This window comes from Diceros bicornis, chromosome 4 (genome assembly GCF_020826845.1).
Source record: "Diceros bicornis minor isolate mBicDic1 chromosome 4, mDicBic1.mat.cur, whole genome shotgun sequence".
NCBI classification, from domain to species: Eukaryota; Metazoa; Chordata; class Mammalia; order Perissodactyla; family Rhinocerotidae; genus Diceros; species Diceros bicornis.
This window is the reverse complement of record NC_080743.1, coordinates 48,819,205-48,835,794: the sequence shown is the minus strand read 5'-3', so window position 1 is coordinate 48,835,794 and position 16,590 is coordinate 48,819,205. Positions and strand designations below refer to the sequence as shown.

At 46.4% G+C, this 16,590-nt stretch overlaps 1 protein-coding gene across 2 annotated transcripts in view; it reads right to left on the bottom strand.

The window, feature by feature from the left end:
- Positions 1-7,208: 7,208 nt before the first annotated feature.
- The window catches only part of ATP1A1 (ATPase Na+/K+ transporting subunit alpha 1), a 30,505-nt gene continuing 21,123 nt past the window's right edge, over positions 7,209-16,590 (bottom strand). The window contains exons 13-23 of one of the 2 annotated variants that reach the window (XM_058538891.1): positions 15,839-16,014; positions 14,709-14,845; positions 13,704-13,854; positions 12,941-13,109; positions 12,642-12,796; positions 12,151-12,274; positions 10,675-10,820; positions 10,428-10,558; positions 10,059-10,160; positions 8,009-8,100; positions 7,444-7,567 (exon numbers count right to left, since the gene is read on the bottom strand). In XM_058538891.1, the coding sequence (XP_058394874.1) occupies positions 7,539-7,567; positions 8,009-8,100; positions 10,059-10,160; positions 10,428-10,558; positions 10,675-10,820; positions 12,151-12,274; positions 12,642-12,796; positions 12,941-13,109; positions 13,704-13,854; positions 14,709-14,845; positions 15,839-16,014 (1,412 nt within the window). In that variant the 3' untranslated portion in view covers positions 7,444-7,538. Of the gene's footprint in view, positions 7,568-8,008; positions 8,101-10,058; positions 10,161-10,427; positions 10,559-10,674; positions 10,821-12,150; positions 12,275-12,641; positions 12,797-12,940; positions 13,110-13,703; positions 13,855-14,708; positions 14,846-15,838; positions 16,015-16,590 lie in introns of both variants that reach the window. The other variant, XM_058538890.1, reaches the window with a different exon arrangement.

Sequence of the window (16,590 nt, the reverse complement as noted above, 5' to 3'; positions counted from 1 at the left end):
TGTAAGCCGTGCTGGCTACAAGAGCCAGGCAATTTAGAGGTGTCCCCTGATGGCAGCTTCAAAAATTCGGGTGTCAGACGAGTGTATAAGCTCCTTTCTGGAAGATACTGGCAAGGTGGAGTGAGACAGAGGGAAAGTGCAAAGATCACATCCACTGGCCTCTATTCTCTGAAAGCACCCCTGTAGGCCCTTAGATGTGTGCCAAACCAGAAGTCTGCCCCTCGGGCTGAAGCCCCTGGACAAGCAAATAGGCCTTTTTCACAGAAAGATTGGGTGTGTTTCAGTCTGCTGTCTGCACAGTGCCCTGAGGGTAGTAGCCGGCCAAGAGCTGTCTCCACTTGTTACAGTTATGTGGGACGCAGGAACGTAAGCACCCATGGCCACCAGAACCAGGCAATCAAGTGATGTCCCCTGGGCAGCAGCACAAAAACCAGAGGACCAGACACATGTACAAGCTCCTTACTGGGAGAGACTGGTGCTCTGGAGCATGGCAGAGGGAGAGCAAAAAGAATGTGCCCACCCACCAAGGATTAGATATGTATTTAATTAGAAGCCTGCCCTTCAGGCTGATGCTTTAATATAGGCAAATAAGCCTCTTTTACATAAAGTTCTGGTGCCTTTCATAATTTTTCTTTTTTATTTTTTTTTGTGAGGAAGATCAGCCCTGAGCTGTGCTAATCCTCCTCTTTTTTGCTGAGGAAGACTGGCTCTGAGCTAACATCTATTGCCAATCCTCCTCCTTTTTTTTTTCTCCCCCCAAAGCCCCAGTAGATAGTTGTATGTCATAGTTGCACATCCTTCTAGCTGCTGTATGTGGGACACAGCCTCAGCATGGCCGGAGAAGCGGTGCGTTGGTGCGCGCCCGGGGTTCCGAACCTGGGCCGCCAGTAGCGGAGTGCGCGCACTTAACCGCTAAGCCACGGGGCCAGCCCCTCTGGTGCCTTTCAGTAGGCTGACTCTGCACTGCTTCCTGGGCAAGTGAGTCCATGCAGGAGCCCTTGAGCTATTTCTCAGTTCTCTATGGCCTTGTAAGTCTCATGGACACAAGCCCCATTGGCTTTCAAAGCTAGATGTTATGGAGGTTAGTTTCTCAGGTACAGGTTTTAAAAGTTGAGGTGCCCAATGTGGGGTTCACTTCTCATGGAGAAGCTCTGGGTTTTGAGTTCCCTCTCTATTGTGAGTTGCCGTACTGGAGGTGGAGTTTATGGCAAGATTGGGTCTCAGCCTCTACTACCTGCTTTGATGTGGGTTGTTTCTTGTTTGCCGGTTGTAGAGAAGTTGCTCAGCTAGTGTTTAGTTTTTTTCTGAGGAAATTGTTCCACATGTAGCTGTAGATTGGGTGTATATGATGTGGAAGGAAGTGAGTTCAGGATCTTCCTTCATCGCTATCTTGAACTGGAACCCATCTTTCTCTTTAAATAGGGAGTATTGGCCACTGTGCTAAATGCCAACCTCTCTTTTTAAGGCACTGTGCTGAGCACGACGGATAAAATGGAAAAGAACAGACAGGCTTCTGGACCTCATGGAATTTACAGATCAGCCAGGAAAAATGGATATTAAATTAATACAGGCGTACTTCGGAGATATTGTGGGTTCAGTTCCAGACCACTGCAATAAAGTGAATATCACAAAAAGTGAGTCACACAAATTTTGTTTTCCCAGTGAATATAAAAGTTATAGTTACCTTATACTGTTGTCTATTAAGTGTGCAATAGCGTTATGTCTAAAAAAAGTACATATCTTAATTTAAAAATACGTTATTGCTTAAAAGTGCTAACCATCATCAGCCTTCAGTGAGTCATAATCTTCATGTTGGTGGACGATGTTGCCTCCATGTTGATGGCTGCTGACTGATGAAGGCGGTGGTTGCTGAAGGTTGGGGTGGCTGTGGCAATTTCTGAAAATAAACCATGAAGTTTGCTGCATTGATCGACTCTTCCTTTCATGAATGATTTCTCTGTAGCATGCGTTCCTGTTTGATAGCATTTTACCCATAGTAGAACTGCTTTCAAAATTGTTGTTAATCCTCTGAAACCCTGCTGCTGCTTTATCAACTAAGTTTATGTAATATTATAAATCCCTTGTCATTTCGACAGTCTTTGCAGCATCTTCGCCAGGAGTAGATTTCATCTCAAGAAACCACTTTCTTTGCTTATCCATAAGAAGCAACTCCTCATCTGTTGAAGTTTTATCATGAGATGCAGTAACTCAGTTACATCTTCAGGCTCCACTTCTACTTCTAGTTCTCTTGCTATATATATCCACCATATCTGCAGTTACTTCCTCCACTGAAGTCTTGAACCCCTCAAAGTCATCCCTGAGGATTGGAATCAACTTCTTCTAAACTCCTGTGAGTTTTGATATTTTGACCTCTTCCCGTGCATTGTCCCACGAATGTTCTTAATGGCATCTAGAGTGGTGAATCCTTTCCAGAAGGTTTTCAATTTACTTTGCCCAGATCCATCAGAGGAATCACTATCTATGGCAGCTATAGCCTTATGAAATGTATTTCTTAAACAGTAAGACTTGAAAATAGAAATTACTTCTTGATCCATGGTCTGCAGAATGGATGTTGTTTTAGTAGGCATGAAAACAACATTAATCTCATTGTAAATTTCCAACAGAGCTCTTGGGTGACCAGGTGCATTGTCAATGAGCAGTTAATATCATCAATATTTTGAAAGTAATCTTTTTTTCTGAGCAGTAAGTCACAACAGTGGGCTTAAAATATTCAGTAAACCATGTTGGAAACAGATGTGCTGTCCCCTAGGCTTCACTGTTCCATTTGTAAAGCACAGACAGAGTAGATTTAGCATAATTCTTAAAGGCCCTAAGACTTTGGGAATGGTAAATGAGCATTGGCTCCAACTTAAAGTTACCTGCTGCATTAGCCCTAACAAGAGAGTCAGACTGTCCTTTGAAGCTTTGAAGCCAGGCACTGACTTCTCCTCTCTAGCTATGAAAGTCCTAGATGGCATCTTCTTCCAATATAAGGCTGTTTTGTCTACACTGAAAAATCTGTTGTTTAGTGTAGCCACCTTCATTAATTGTCTTAGCTAGATCTCTGGATAACTTGCTGCAGCTTCTACATCAGCCCTTGCTACTTCACCTTGCAGTTTTACATTATGGGGAACCCAGACAGGTCCAACCAAGGACTTGTGTCCCTTTCAGTGTCTCTGTGTCTCTTTGTAGAGCCTCATCTTCTTTACCTTTTATTGTCACTTGCCATGGTCTCCTGCTCAACTTCGTGACATCCTAGTTCCATGCATGACTCATTCTTAATAGTCTCTAATTTCCAACTTCAAAGTCTTGAGAGAGGGGGGGAGGGTCTAACTCATAGATTGCTGGCAAGCCTGGGCATGGATTTCCCTTCCAGTGAAATGTCAGCCCTGATCTAAGAAACAGGTATTCAAGGTGAGTGCGAAATTTTAAAAATATGGCTGCTTGGGCAGCAGAAAAATCTGGTAATCAACATTCATTCATTCAACAAGTACTGATCATGCCAGATGTTGGGAAGGGTACGGCCTGGTCCGTGTGCTCAGGAACTTGTAGTCTAACAGGGAACACACTAAACAGGTGTAAGCGCTACACTAAGGTGTGCAAAAACAAGGGCCCACTGAGCCTTTCCCAGGGAAGAAAGGCCTGAATGGTATCCAGAAAGGTGAGTCAATTAGACGGGAGATTGTTAGTTGGGCTGGGGCTGGGGGGACGGGCTGGAAAGGAGATGCCAAGGGGACTTGTAGGATGGCCAAGGATGCAGTGGGTAGCACATTAGGGACTGCCCAGGAGTTTGAACGGCAGAGATGGGTTTATGTGCTGGGGTCCAGAGTGAAGACACAAATGGTGGAGAGGCAGCTAAGTGGAGCTTGAAGCATTGGGTAGACCAATGGCTCCCAAATTTTGATATGCATTATAATCATCTGTACTCTTTATTTCCTTCTCTTTTTTTTTTAAATTTTTTTTATAGTTTTTATTTATTTTTTCCCCCCAAAGCCCCAGTAAATAGTTGTATGTGTCATAGCTGCGCATCCTTCTAGTTGCTGTATGTGGGATGCAGCCTCAGCATGGCTGGAGAAGCGGTGCGTCGGTGCGTGCCTGGGATCCGAACACGGGCCACCAGCAGCGGAGCACGTGCACTTAACCGCTAAGCCACAGGGCTGGCCCAGGATTCTTTATTAAAACAGATTGCTGAGTCTCACCCCCAGAGTTTCTGATCAGTCTGTCTAAATTAGAATGTGCATTTCTAACAAGTTCAGGTGATGCTGGTCTAGAGACAATACTTAGAGAACTACTGGATTAGAGGAAGGCAGAAATTAAGGAGACCTAGAGGAGGCTGTTGCAGATGTCCAGGCGTGAAGGGCAGTGGCTATAAAGAAAAGGATTTATTGAGCACCAGCCACCGTGCTAATCTCTTTAATCTCACTTAATCCCTTTAACAACTCTGAAACATCATCCTTACTCTAGAGTAAATGAAGCACAAAGAGACTAAATTCTGTGTCCAGGGTCAGTCAGTGAACGACTGTGTCTAAGCTAAGACACGAATCCCGTGTTCTCAGCCATCACACTGGAATCCACAGTGACTGGTGATTGGCTGGGTGGTGGTGGGGGCCACAGCAAGGTAAGGGGGACAGAAGTCTCACATGACTTCCAGGTTTCTGACTTGGGCAACAGGGTGATGGTGTCATTGCCTAGAGCATGTTCATTTTGAGATACCTCAAACTCGGGTTTGTCAGTGCGGTTAAGACTAGTGTGCTGTGCTTTTTCTGTACAAATATAGATGTCCAGGAGACAACTGGATTCATGGGTCTGGGGCTCAGGAGACAGGACCAGGTTGAAGAGTTGGAAAGCATCACGTAGGTGATGTGGCGTTGTGAAACCCCAGGAGGAATATGAAGCAGGCAGAGAGAAGGGGGTGGGGACCACCCTGAGGAGACTAACAGCCAAGCGGCAGGTGAGGAGGCTGAAAGCTAAGGAGTGGGCAGCCACCATGACAGAAAGACAAGGTGTCTGGCTTCAGGACGCGTGTGATGGAGGCAGAGGTGTCGCAGAGGCCAAGGAAGCACTGGGAAGTGCCCACTGGATTTAAGAATCAGGTCAGTGGCGACCTCCTCCAGGACAATTTCGGTGGACTAGTGTTAATGGGAGCCATAGGGGGAGGCAGAGGGATGATTGGGAGGTGAGCAACTAGAGGGAAGAAGTGAAGGCTACTCTTTTTAGAAGCTTGTCCATGAAAGGAAGGAGTGAGAGCTAGAGATGGGGGTAAGGGTGTTGAAAATCACCAGCGAGAGCCCAGGCATTGAGGTGGCCAAATGGGCGTGCGGTCAAGTGTCAGGAGGGCCTTACAGGGGGTGGTCAGGAGGCTTCAGATGCAGATTTGTGGGAGTGGACAGTAGCTGGGGTCCAGATTCAGGAGCTGTTTCTGCTATTGTTCTGGAGTGATTGTTAGCTACTACTGACAGGGCTCACGTGCGCGTTTAGGTGTGAAGAGGTGGAAATGGGAGCCCAGGCACTCGTTCTTGCTGCTTTTAGAAAGTTTGTAAAGATCCGGCCCATTAAAACTGCTTTTGGTACCAGCTTTACTCATCACTTATCGGCTTTCTCTAGATCAAACATTTGGCTATAAAACTCTTTAGTCAAAAAAGGATTGTCCAATAGAAAAGGGCAGGATGTTCTGGTGGAAATGGGGTGGGGGTTCCCTTGGCCCTGCTCTTCCCCCTACCCTCACTCTGGGGAGTTCCTGAGGTCTAGGGCTGCTGAGCAGTCTAAGGCCTGGCTAGGAAGCTACCTGGGGTCACCTCCAGAATCTGCGGTCTCAGGCTGCTTCAAATTCTTTTACGTCAGGGAATACCCATGACCTTCATCACAGTAGTCTGTGTTCCCTGGTCAACTCTCCAGGGGTGCCAGGAAACAAGACACGCAGGGAGTAGGCGTGGGGACAGCAAACCTGACAAGGCAGTGGCAGTCCAAGCACATGAGGACCTGATTACCACTTGTCCCACAGCCCTCTAATCTTGAGATCTTCGTTAGTTTTTGAGCTTCATCCTAGTCTCTTTATGTTGGGCTGAACAAATGGCTCTTTAAAGACGACTTGCCTACAAGCATAGAGATCATCCCAGAGGAAAGTGCCCCAAGAAAGGAGGGAAGAACTGGTGGGTTAGACAAAGAAATCACACCACCTGGCCCTCCCCGTTCCTCCAGCTGGAGGGGCTGGGGGACAGTGAGTATTGTGGGTATTACCCATTTCCCTTCCTCTCCCATCTGCATGGCTCGGAGGTGAGCAGCACTCAAGAGGCATGAACAATGAATTAAGGTTTTCAGAGAAAAAAATACTTGAACCCAATCCATGCTCATCTGGCAGATCATGGTCACTGTTGGGTGCCAGAGGTAAGGTAAGGACTCCTTGTTGTGTCTGCCTGAAACCAGGACAGCCTGGAAGTACATGTAGTTAACAGCACTCAGGCTGGACTACCGAGCAGTGAGACTGAGAGGGGCCTTATACACTAACCCTTTGAAAGCAGGTATTCTCAGACTTGACCTTGAGTAAGCAGATCTTTCCCCTTTTTTCTTAAGTGCCTTCTGGCACATAACCACTTTCTGAATTAGAGCTATCTGATGCTGAATTAGGGACACGTTATGTGGAAGGGAAGCACTTTCTGATGTGCACACATGCCCCGACAGACTGTGTAGACACAGGTTTCTGCCTCTCAGACAAACCTTGCTCTCGAGACAGTTGAGGCTGTTGTGATGTGAGAGACACAGCAGGTGGGCTGAGGGGCTGTGACTAGGACAAGGAAGAGAAGGGCCTCCTCTGGCGTTTAGTATACTCTGTGGCTCTGAAAGTCCTTCACGTGATGTGTCTCTGTCAGGAAGCAGACGTTAAGGCAGCTGGTGGAGTTACAGCCATACCACCCGAGGCAGCCTCACAGGAAAACGGGTCAGGTAGGCACATCTATTCAGAATAAGAGGATGGGCAAAAAGCTTCCTCTAATCAGTGGTTCTCAAACTTAAATTGAATCAGAATCACCTGGAGAGCTTATTAAACCAGACTGGTTAGCTTTTGTTCAGTGGGTCTGGGTTTGCTGGGCTAACAAGTTCCCTGGTGACGCTGATGAAGCTGTAGTCCAGGGCCTCACACGCTGGGAACCACAGCTCCAGATCCATCACACACAGACATCTGGACCACAGAAGTGATGAGGACACAAGGCAAATTCCATTATAATAGCCATCTTTATTTGTAAAAATCCAGATATAAAATGTATTCTTTCAGTCTTTCCGAGTTTTCCTTTTTACAAAAACAAAAAGGCACATAAAAACCTTCCCCGCTGTCATTCCCACTGACGGATGTTTTTCAGGCAGCCCTCCCCCCTCCCCCCATATAGCTACATGCTTCATTCCAAGATGTCTTGCTTCCCCCACATGCTTCGGTGCTTTCCTACCAGGGTAGAGTTCCGAGTTCCAAGACTGAAGTACACAAAGAGGGGGTGGGTGAGGGGTGCAGAGAGAGTGGCATGATGCTCCACGGCGTGCAGGACGGGGCTCTAGTAGTAGGTTTCCTTCTCCACCCAGCCTGTGGGCAGTAAAGGGACAGACAAAGATAGGCTGCAGTGAGTCTTCCCTGCTCCAGCGAACAGAGGGTAACAAAGCCAACGTGGGTGGAGGATGGGGGTGTTAAGCCAAATTCAATATAGGACCTCAACTGTATTTATCTACATGTTTTTAGGAAGAATGTGTTAACTGGAAAGATGGTTTAGATATCTGACCAAGTTTCCACTGTATCATATTTGGTTTGTATTTTAAACTCTAAAAGATGATTAGTTCTGAAACCTTAACTGAGCTACCTTGTGAGGATGGGACTGTAATTGTTTACCAGTGGCTGGTCTGCTGGCCTTAGCCAATCAGATGGATCCCGGAGGGAGCCCAGACACGTCAAAGGAAACATAACAAAAGCCCACAGAACTACAGCCCTTCCCACTCCACCCCCAGCCCAAGTGAAAATGCCTGTAATTACCGCCAGGGCGTCGCCTGATGATGAGTTTTCTGACTTCATCATACACGAAGATGAGAAGAGAGTAGGGGAAGGCACAGAACCACCAGGTAGGTCTGGAAATGGAACCAGGTACCAATTTACACATGAACACATGCAAATGCCTTAAGAACAGACGGCTGCTCTGTGTGCCCAGGGCCTAGAGAGGCAGAAGAAACCACACTGCAGTCTTTATAAAGGAATCCCCTGCCCATCTTCAGTTTGGTTTTTTCTACGTTTGGTTTGTAGGGCGAGTGCCGTCGATTTTCTGTTCACCATCCCACAGGGACTGGGCACTTTAAGTGTTTAAGAAGTTCAAGGGTATGTGTCTGATGTCCTGGCATTTGAAGATCAACAACTGCCAGTATGGGTCAAAACCAGTTTATCTATCTCCTGAATTTGGTCTCTGATGATGGAACTGGGACAGTCAGCTGTCTGTTCTGGGTCCTAGACGTGGAGAATGAAAAAAGCTGAGCCCTAACAGAGATCAGAGGCCTTCTGGAGCCCAGAGGCTGCTGCCGCAGTCCCCAGCCTGGAGACAGGCTCCCTGGGCAGCCCCTGTGGGAGGGCCGAGCTTTCCTGACTACCAGCTTCTGCAGTAAACATGTGAGGAGGGCAGTCCTAGGGCAGAGCTCTGGCAATCTCCTTCTCTGTCTGTTCTGTGTGTCCTCCACAGCAGCTAAATGATGACCTTGTTTGATTCGGGCACCAGAGTAAATCACCTTCCAAACTAAAGGAACAAGTTCTCTACTCACAGCAAGATGTCCTGAGGCACTACCCTATTTTAGTGTGGTTTTCCATTTCTAAAACAAATGGATTCTCTGATTCCCCTAGCCTCTTCTTGATAAACAATGGCCCAAGGTGACAGAACTCAACTTGGACACGGCTTGCCCCTGTTATACGCCAGCTCTGTGCAGGGTGCTGGAGATATAAAGTCAAAGATACTGTGGCCCATGCCTTTATAATCTCGTGGGGAGCAGAAATGACATATAAGAAGCAATGCAACTGCACATGTCCAAGAGGGTGAGATCACACGGGGACAAGCTTTGAAGAAATCAGCGCTGAAGGATTACCAGGATTGATGGGGTAGGAGGGAACAGCTTTACCAAATACATAAGGAGAGGAAGAGAATATTGAGTTCACCTAACATAAGCTTGGATGGGTACAAGCTAAGATTAGAGAGACAAGTTGGGACAATAATGAGATAGACCCTAGATGCCAGGTTACCCTGCACCACAGACCATGTCTGCACACACCCAGCAGGAAGCCAATGACGCCAATGGGGTTTGGTTACTTCAGGGATGAGATCAGAAAGGAGGAGATGGCAACAGGCTAGCTGAGAGAGAGTCTAGATGGGTCTGAGCAAGGACAGGGAGACTGACGTTTTAAATCAAAAGCTTGTGTCGTATGGGTCCCACGTTCTGTGGCTTAGCATATTTTAATCGAGTTGCAGCTGCTTAACCAGTTAGCAGACACCACCAAACACCCTCAATGTTTCAAAACGCTACTGGAGTTTGTGGTAAACCCTGTATTGAGAATTCAGGTTTATCAGAGGTGCAAGGTCATTCACTGCGTTTAAGACCAGTCCAGTTCTGATCAGACTAGTGGTCAGCTTCCTCTGATCAACTCTGATCGACTGTAAAGTAAGAGTGACCTCAGATCTGCTTCTCCAACCCTCTTCCTTTTGAACCTGGGTCCCCAGACTCCAGGAGACTGCCAGTTGGCCTCTAAAGACAATGGGACTATGGCTGTGGGGGACCTGAGTGCTCAGCAGTTAGCTGGTGAGCAAGCCCAAGGTACCAGAGCCTGTCTGGCCCCATCCTGGGCCAAATCCTTTAAGCACTGGCTGTGGTCACCAAGTCTCTGGATTTGCTAGATTTATGGACAAATCAGGCCTTCCTAATTTTCCAATCCATAGGAATTCTTGTACATGCCACCAAAAGTTCTGAAAATGATAGCTACTCATGAATGTCACGAGAGGAAAAGCCATACTTACTATTTCATAGTTTTTGCAGCTAGAAGAAGATGGACTTACTTGAGGGGATACATCCTCAGGGCCACACCCATTCCAGGGCAGTAGGAAAGGAAGGCAGCAAGGGCCGTCTCTTCGAAGAGGCCAAATATTAGGATCTTGTTCCTAAAATCAAGGGAGGAAATAGCTTAAAAAATGCAAATAGAAATTTTTCTTCTAATGCTATGCATTAAATGGCAGATCAATGTCTTTATGTACTAGTTGTACTCAGGAATTTGCAAATTACATTTTGCTTCCTGTATTAGCTCCAAAAACTCGAGGTTCCAGAAACTTTGCCACATGTGCCAGCTGCTGCTGGGCTTTCTGTGAAGGGTTTAGAAGTCACCAGACCCCTTCTCTGAGCCAGGACCCTTGACGATCCTCTCTACTCACTTCATCCCCTGCTGGAAGACTGAGTTCCTCCTGGTCTTGCAGATGACCAAGTCGGCCCACTGCACCACCACGATACTGACGAAGAAGGCTGTGTGGCACGTGAACTCCACGATCTTCCTCTGTTCGTAGGTCTGAAATGCAAACGGCAGACAGATGGGCCTGGCTCTTCACCCACATGGCCAGTGGCCGTGTGGCTAATGTCCTCGGGGGCCTGAGGAGCTCTAGCACTGGTCAGGCCCTCACTCACCCACTGCTGCCCGTAGCTATCCTCCACGTCGTTGATCCAGCGGTCATCCCAGTCCACTCGGAGCCCCAGCAGGTGAATTGGGAGGAAGCCGTTCTCAGCCAGAATCACAAAGTAGGTGAAGAAGCCGCCGAGGGCCTGGATCATACCTAAGAGATTGGAAAAGCAACTTTAATGCTAGAACCTGGTACAAGGGCATCTCCACACACTGCATCTGATCACTACAGCAGGCCTGGGGGGCACTTAAGGGAGGTCTCTATCACTGCTTGGTAAAGGCTCAGGAGAGTTGTCCGGTCACCCACAGGCTATGACTGGTGGGGGGAGGACCCAGGGGCACACTACTCGCCCAGTGCCCTCTCCACTTTTTGACTCACTTTTTAGAGCTTAAAAGAAGACAAATGGACTTTGCTCTTAAACACCCACCTCCATTACTTGATCATATGCCTCTATTAGGGCACGACCCTTAGGGGGAAAAAATCCACTTCCCTATTTTTTAATCTCTGAAAAATTATGACTTTTTTTCCATCTCTCGATTTTTACACATTGCCTTTTTTCCAGCCACTGTGGAAATAGTGAAATTGGTACTTTCTGACCCAACCCTCCTCCTCTCCCGCCCCTACTTTCAGGAGCCTTCTGCCCTGGCATCTCATCCAACCACGTAACTCTAAAGTCCTCGGGGAAGGATTTCATCCTATGCTCTGGACCTAGTCTTCCTTCTTCTTAAAATTAGATCTTCCAGCTATCAGCCAGTTACTTTGTTGTCAGCAACTGTCAAATCAATCTGCCACATTTCCATAATGTACTAATCTGTTCCATTTTATCCAAGTGTTCATAGCAATGCAACCCATTAATCCAGAAGAAGTTGGTCATGGTGGCCTCACCGGGTTCTCCTGAAGGACACTAGGTGGAGGATTTAGGATCAAAGGGCATTTTCATTGCCCCCCACCTAGACCATCTGTTAGCTGGTCATGCTCCACTGGTGGAGGAGAAAATGAGCACTGGGGGTGCGGTGAGTCGGGGTACAGGGCCACCACTACTAGCCAAACCTTCAAACTCATGTAATTTCTTCAAAGCCCCACTCTCTATCCAAATTAGTGACAGTATGATACCATGTATCCCCAGGAAAAAACTGCCTTTGAGTTAATATGAGCAGTTCCCTCGAGCTGCGCCCGGCGTTCTGAAAGGCTCAGTGAGGAGGGGAGCCTCAGTTCTCAGGCAGAGCTGAGCCCAGTCGCAGGATGCTTGGTCTAAAGTACTACAGTTTCCACAAAGGAGTGACTGGGCCGACAGCAAAAGATTTCTCCTCACAGGAAAGAGAATCTAAAAAATCCCCGCAGTCTCACCCTATGTCATGGCTCATCCTAGATTTGCAAGTGACCCTAGATTTGAAGCCTCAGAAATCAACATATCTGAGGCAGACACCAACACTACGGATACCACAAATGTGCCAGCTCAATGCCATGAGACGCGGTGGCTCACCAATTTGTCCGTAGGCCATGCTGATCAGCCGCTCGTTCACAAGTTTGTCTGTCTGGGGGTTTCTGGGCTGTCTCTTCATGATGTCGCTCTCAGCTTGCTCATAAGCCAGGGAGATGGCAGGGACCTGGGGAGAAGGGGTGAGAAGGGATTTAAAGTTATCAAATACCAGAAAGCTGATATTGTGAACCTTTTGTTATAAAATTCTTGCCCTCCCTTTTAAATATCTGTTTTTCATACCATGAGATGATATTACAGGTCCCATGGGAAAAAAACACAGCAAAATTGTACAAAGGCAAGAATCCTATCTGATAAATAGGTGTTGATGCTTGCTTTGAAGAATAATAACACTGATTCTTTGATGCTGAGGCTGCAACACATACTGGATATCGTTACTGAGAACTGCTTTTCCTAAGGGTGGCCACGTGGACCCCAGGAGGACAGTAGTGAGCACTAATGCCACGCCATGATGTGAAGCTGTGATGTTCACTTACCATGTCTGTGCCCAAGTCAATGCAGAGGATGGTGACAGTCCCCAGGGGTAGTGGAATGTTCGCAATAATAAATATCAGGAATGGGGTGATCTCTGGAATGTTACTGGTCAGGGTGTAGGCAATGGATTTCTTCAAGTTATCAAAGATCAGACGACCTATGAAAGCAAAATATTTTTACCGTGTAACTTAGAGAACAGCAGACTAGAAACTGCAGATATGCAGTAAGTGTACAGAAATGGATACTGACTGGCAGAATCTGGATGAGTTTTTGGTAAACACTTTAAATGTAGCACTCTCACCTTCCTCAACTCCAGTCACAATTGAGGCAAAGTTGTCATCCAAAAGAATCATGTCAGCAGCTTGCTTAGACACGTCTGAGCCAGCAATCCCCATCGCAACCCCAATGTCCGCCTTCTTCAAAGCTGGAGAGTCATTGACACCATCGCCAGTTACAGCCACGATAGCACCCTACCAGACAAAGAACAGAGAGGGGTTCGTAAGAATCATGCAGTCTAGAGATGGAAGTGAGAGGAACGCCTCCAGTTGCCCCTTCTCATTATAGACACTGCTCCTTTCCCACAGACTCGATGGAGTCTCAGAATCGTCTCAGCCAAGAACCCACAGAGCCGCTACCCAACAACAAAATGCAGGAGTGACAACAACCGTATTCCCTGCTTATTAACAACGGCTACTCAAAGTCATGGCTTTGGTGAGTGGAGCTCTAGGAAACCCCCTTCCTTTAGGCACAACCCTAGGTCTTTTCAAGGTATGGGACGAGAGTCTCCTGGCCATTCACGTCTCCGATGTAGACATCAGGAGCCTGTACTGCTACTCCAGGCAAGTGCTGAGGATCAGACTCTGGGCCACGGTGAAGACTTGTAAAGTGTGTGTCTACTAAACCATTATCAAGTCACCCTTCTCTCTGTGCCTGGAGCTTCTCACTGGCACATATACACTGAATCTGAGAAGAGCTGGGTCGTGTTTCCACCAATGTTGCTTTGTGTTTTGTTTTTACTGGAACTGCAATCACTGAGGTCAGTGGTGCCTGAGAGAGCCACTGACCTGTCTCTGGCAGCCTTCCACAATGATAAGCTTCTGCTGAGGGGAGGTCCTGGCAAACACAATCTCGGTGTGGTGCTTCAAAATCTCATCCAGCTGCTCAGAGGTCATGTCCTTCAGATCACTCCCATGAACCACGCAGGCCTTGGCATCTCTAGGATTAGGACCGAAAAGAAAGGTCACCGGTCCCTTCACCAGCATGACGCTCAAAACCAAAAGGGGATGTTGTTATATTATGCAAAACACTTAGTAAACAATACAAAGCCAGAGGGAATTTGCCCCACCACATAAAGCTATTATCTGTGCAGTATTTTACAGCTTACAAAGCATTTTCATATACATTATTTCAGTCAAGACTCGAAACAACCTGCGAGGCAGGCCTGTCTGGCACTTTCCTCTATAAAAGACATGTTGAAATAGTACGACCAAGTTTTATAGACAGTGGCAGAGCTGATCAAAGACCAAACCCTCCACTACCCCCAAAGTAGGGTGAGGGGACCCTAAACCCTAACAAACCTTAAAAACAAAACTAATTTGTTTCCATTATCTATTTTACCTCATTAACAAAATTTTTCTTTTCTTGGCCTGAAGCACCTGGGCAATTGTGCCTTCTCCACTTTATTTTGTTAGTGTGGACCTGGAAACTGACTAGGTGCTAGGCACCAGGTAGCACAGCTCGGTGGTTAACAGCATGCAGTCGGAAGCTAGACTGCGTGTGTGTGACGTGACTAAGCTTCAGCTTCCCTGCCCTGCAAAGTGGGAATAATACCCGTCTTACCAGCTTATGGCATCAAGAGCTTAGAGCAGTAAGCACCATCTAATGTTGGTTATTATGAGGTGCTCTTATTGAAAACCCTCCTTCGGAACAAGGTTGCTTTCTGGAACGGTAGGAGCATTCCCCATTCAGAGCAAGGCTACAAGCAAACTATTACAGAACCAAGCTGAAGATTTCCAACTACCACCATTTGCACATTCAAGGCAGACTGTGCTTTGAGCTTCCTGCCTTACCTGGGGTTCACCTGGCTCACTGGGATGTTGAGGCGGGCAGCAATGTCTTCTACGGTCTCATTGCCTTCTGAGATGATGCCTACACCTTTTGCAATGGCTTTGGCTGTGATAGGATGGTCTCCAGTGACCATGATGACCTGCAACAAGAAACATGGCAATTTACTGAATGCAGCTGTGGAGCAAATGACCTTAAAAAGGCTTATTAAGTAGGCAAGAGTAAATATTAAGGATGATTCAGCTTGGGATATCAAAAGGAATGCAAATATAAAACAATAAACATTAGCCAAAAATATAAACATATGTGTTCACAGAAAGAAAACACCAAACCAACACCCAGATTTCACCTTGGTGCATGATCACAGAGGATACACAATATCGACTTTTCCATTTACCGAGTCATATAAAAATATTCAAATTTACTAAAACCAGCAAAAAATGATAAAAATCTGATGCTGTGGGACTACAGGGTGAAAATGCCACATATTGCTGGTCAGCATCCTCAAACTGGCCCAATTTTGGGGGGAGAACAACGTGTAACAAGACTTCAAAATTCTTACTCTTTTTTACCCAATAACTGTATTTAGAAGAATATACTTAGAAGAATATAATCAAATATAACCAAAGTGATGGGGGAATAATTTTTACAGAGCTTTTCAGGGCTGTATTACTCATGAGAATGAAAAAGAAAAACACTCAGCAACAAGGAAGACTAAACAACCCACACTGCATTAGGGCACCTGCATCGTAGCCTCAGACTTAAAAACAGATACAAGTACCCTAAACATTCATTAAAAAACCCGCGAATTGAAAACACAGAAGATATGTCATTCACTGCATGAAGCATATTAATTTAGAATAATGCAAGTAATTCAAAATTTAAAACCTTACCAACTCTTTAGCTCTTTTTAATTCACTTGTATTTCTTCCCCCCAAAATTGTTTTTTTCTAAATCCTTCATCTACCGTTTACACCAACATTTTAATACTATCTGGTCTTTTCTGCTGGTAACTCAAGCTTTGGAGGTGAGGATACTCCAGGCGAGAAAACCAGCTGGCCCCAGGGACATCATCACTAAGGAGGGTGCCCAAAGGCACGAAGAGGCGACGCCAAGGAGGCAGACCGGGCGCTACCTTAATTCCAGCACTCCGACATTTGCCCACGGCGTCGGGAACAGCAGCGCGAGGCGGGTCAATCATGGAGATGAGTCCAACAAAGCAGAGATTATCAAGAGGGAAATTCACATCATCAGTGTCAAACTGGAATCCTTCGGGAAACTGTTCGTCTGGCAGGAAAAAGTGGCAGAAACCTGAAAGGAGGGCAGGGAGCCTGTGAGGATTTTCAGAAATGGAGGCAGCAGCAGGACAACAAGCAGCTTATTATCCACACTGTCTACCTTTTACTGAATGTTTAGTTTGGACTATTTAAGTTTAGTTTTATAACAGAATGAAGGTTTCGTTTAACATTTATGAATGGCATAGAGAGTCAATGAAAGAAAAAACATGCAAAAGACAGAACCCATCACCAAGCCTCAAAGGAAGAGGAACTGTTTCATGTGGAGAAGACTGAAGGATGACACCAATTCTGAGCACCAGGAATTCATGGTTCTAGACCTGCCCACTCTCTTACTTAGATTTGGCAAATCATGTAAGTATTCGTCTCGGCTTCCCTCTCTGGAAAAATCGAGGCCACATCTCTGCTCACTCTTCATTTAACTGAAATATCTCAGTGCTGCCATCATGCTAGCTATTTTGAGGATAAATGTAGATCAGACACATTCTGCCCAAAGAGCTTATCACCTAGTACTATTGTTAATACAAGAATCACAATATTCAAGGCATTCCTGGGGCTGGCCTGGTGGTACAGCGGTTAAGTGCGCACCCTC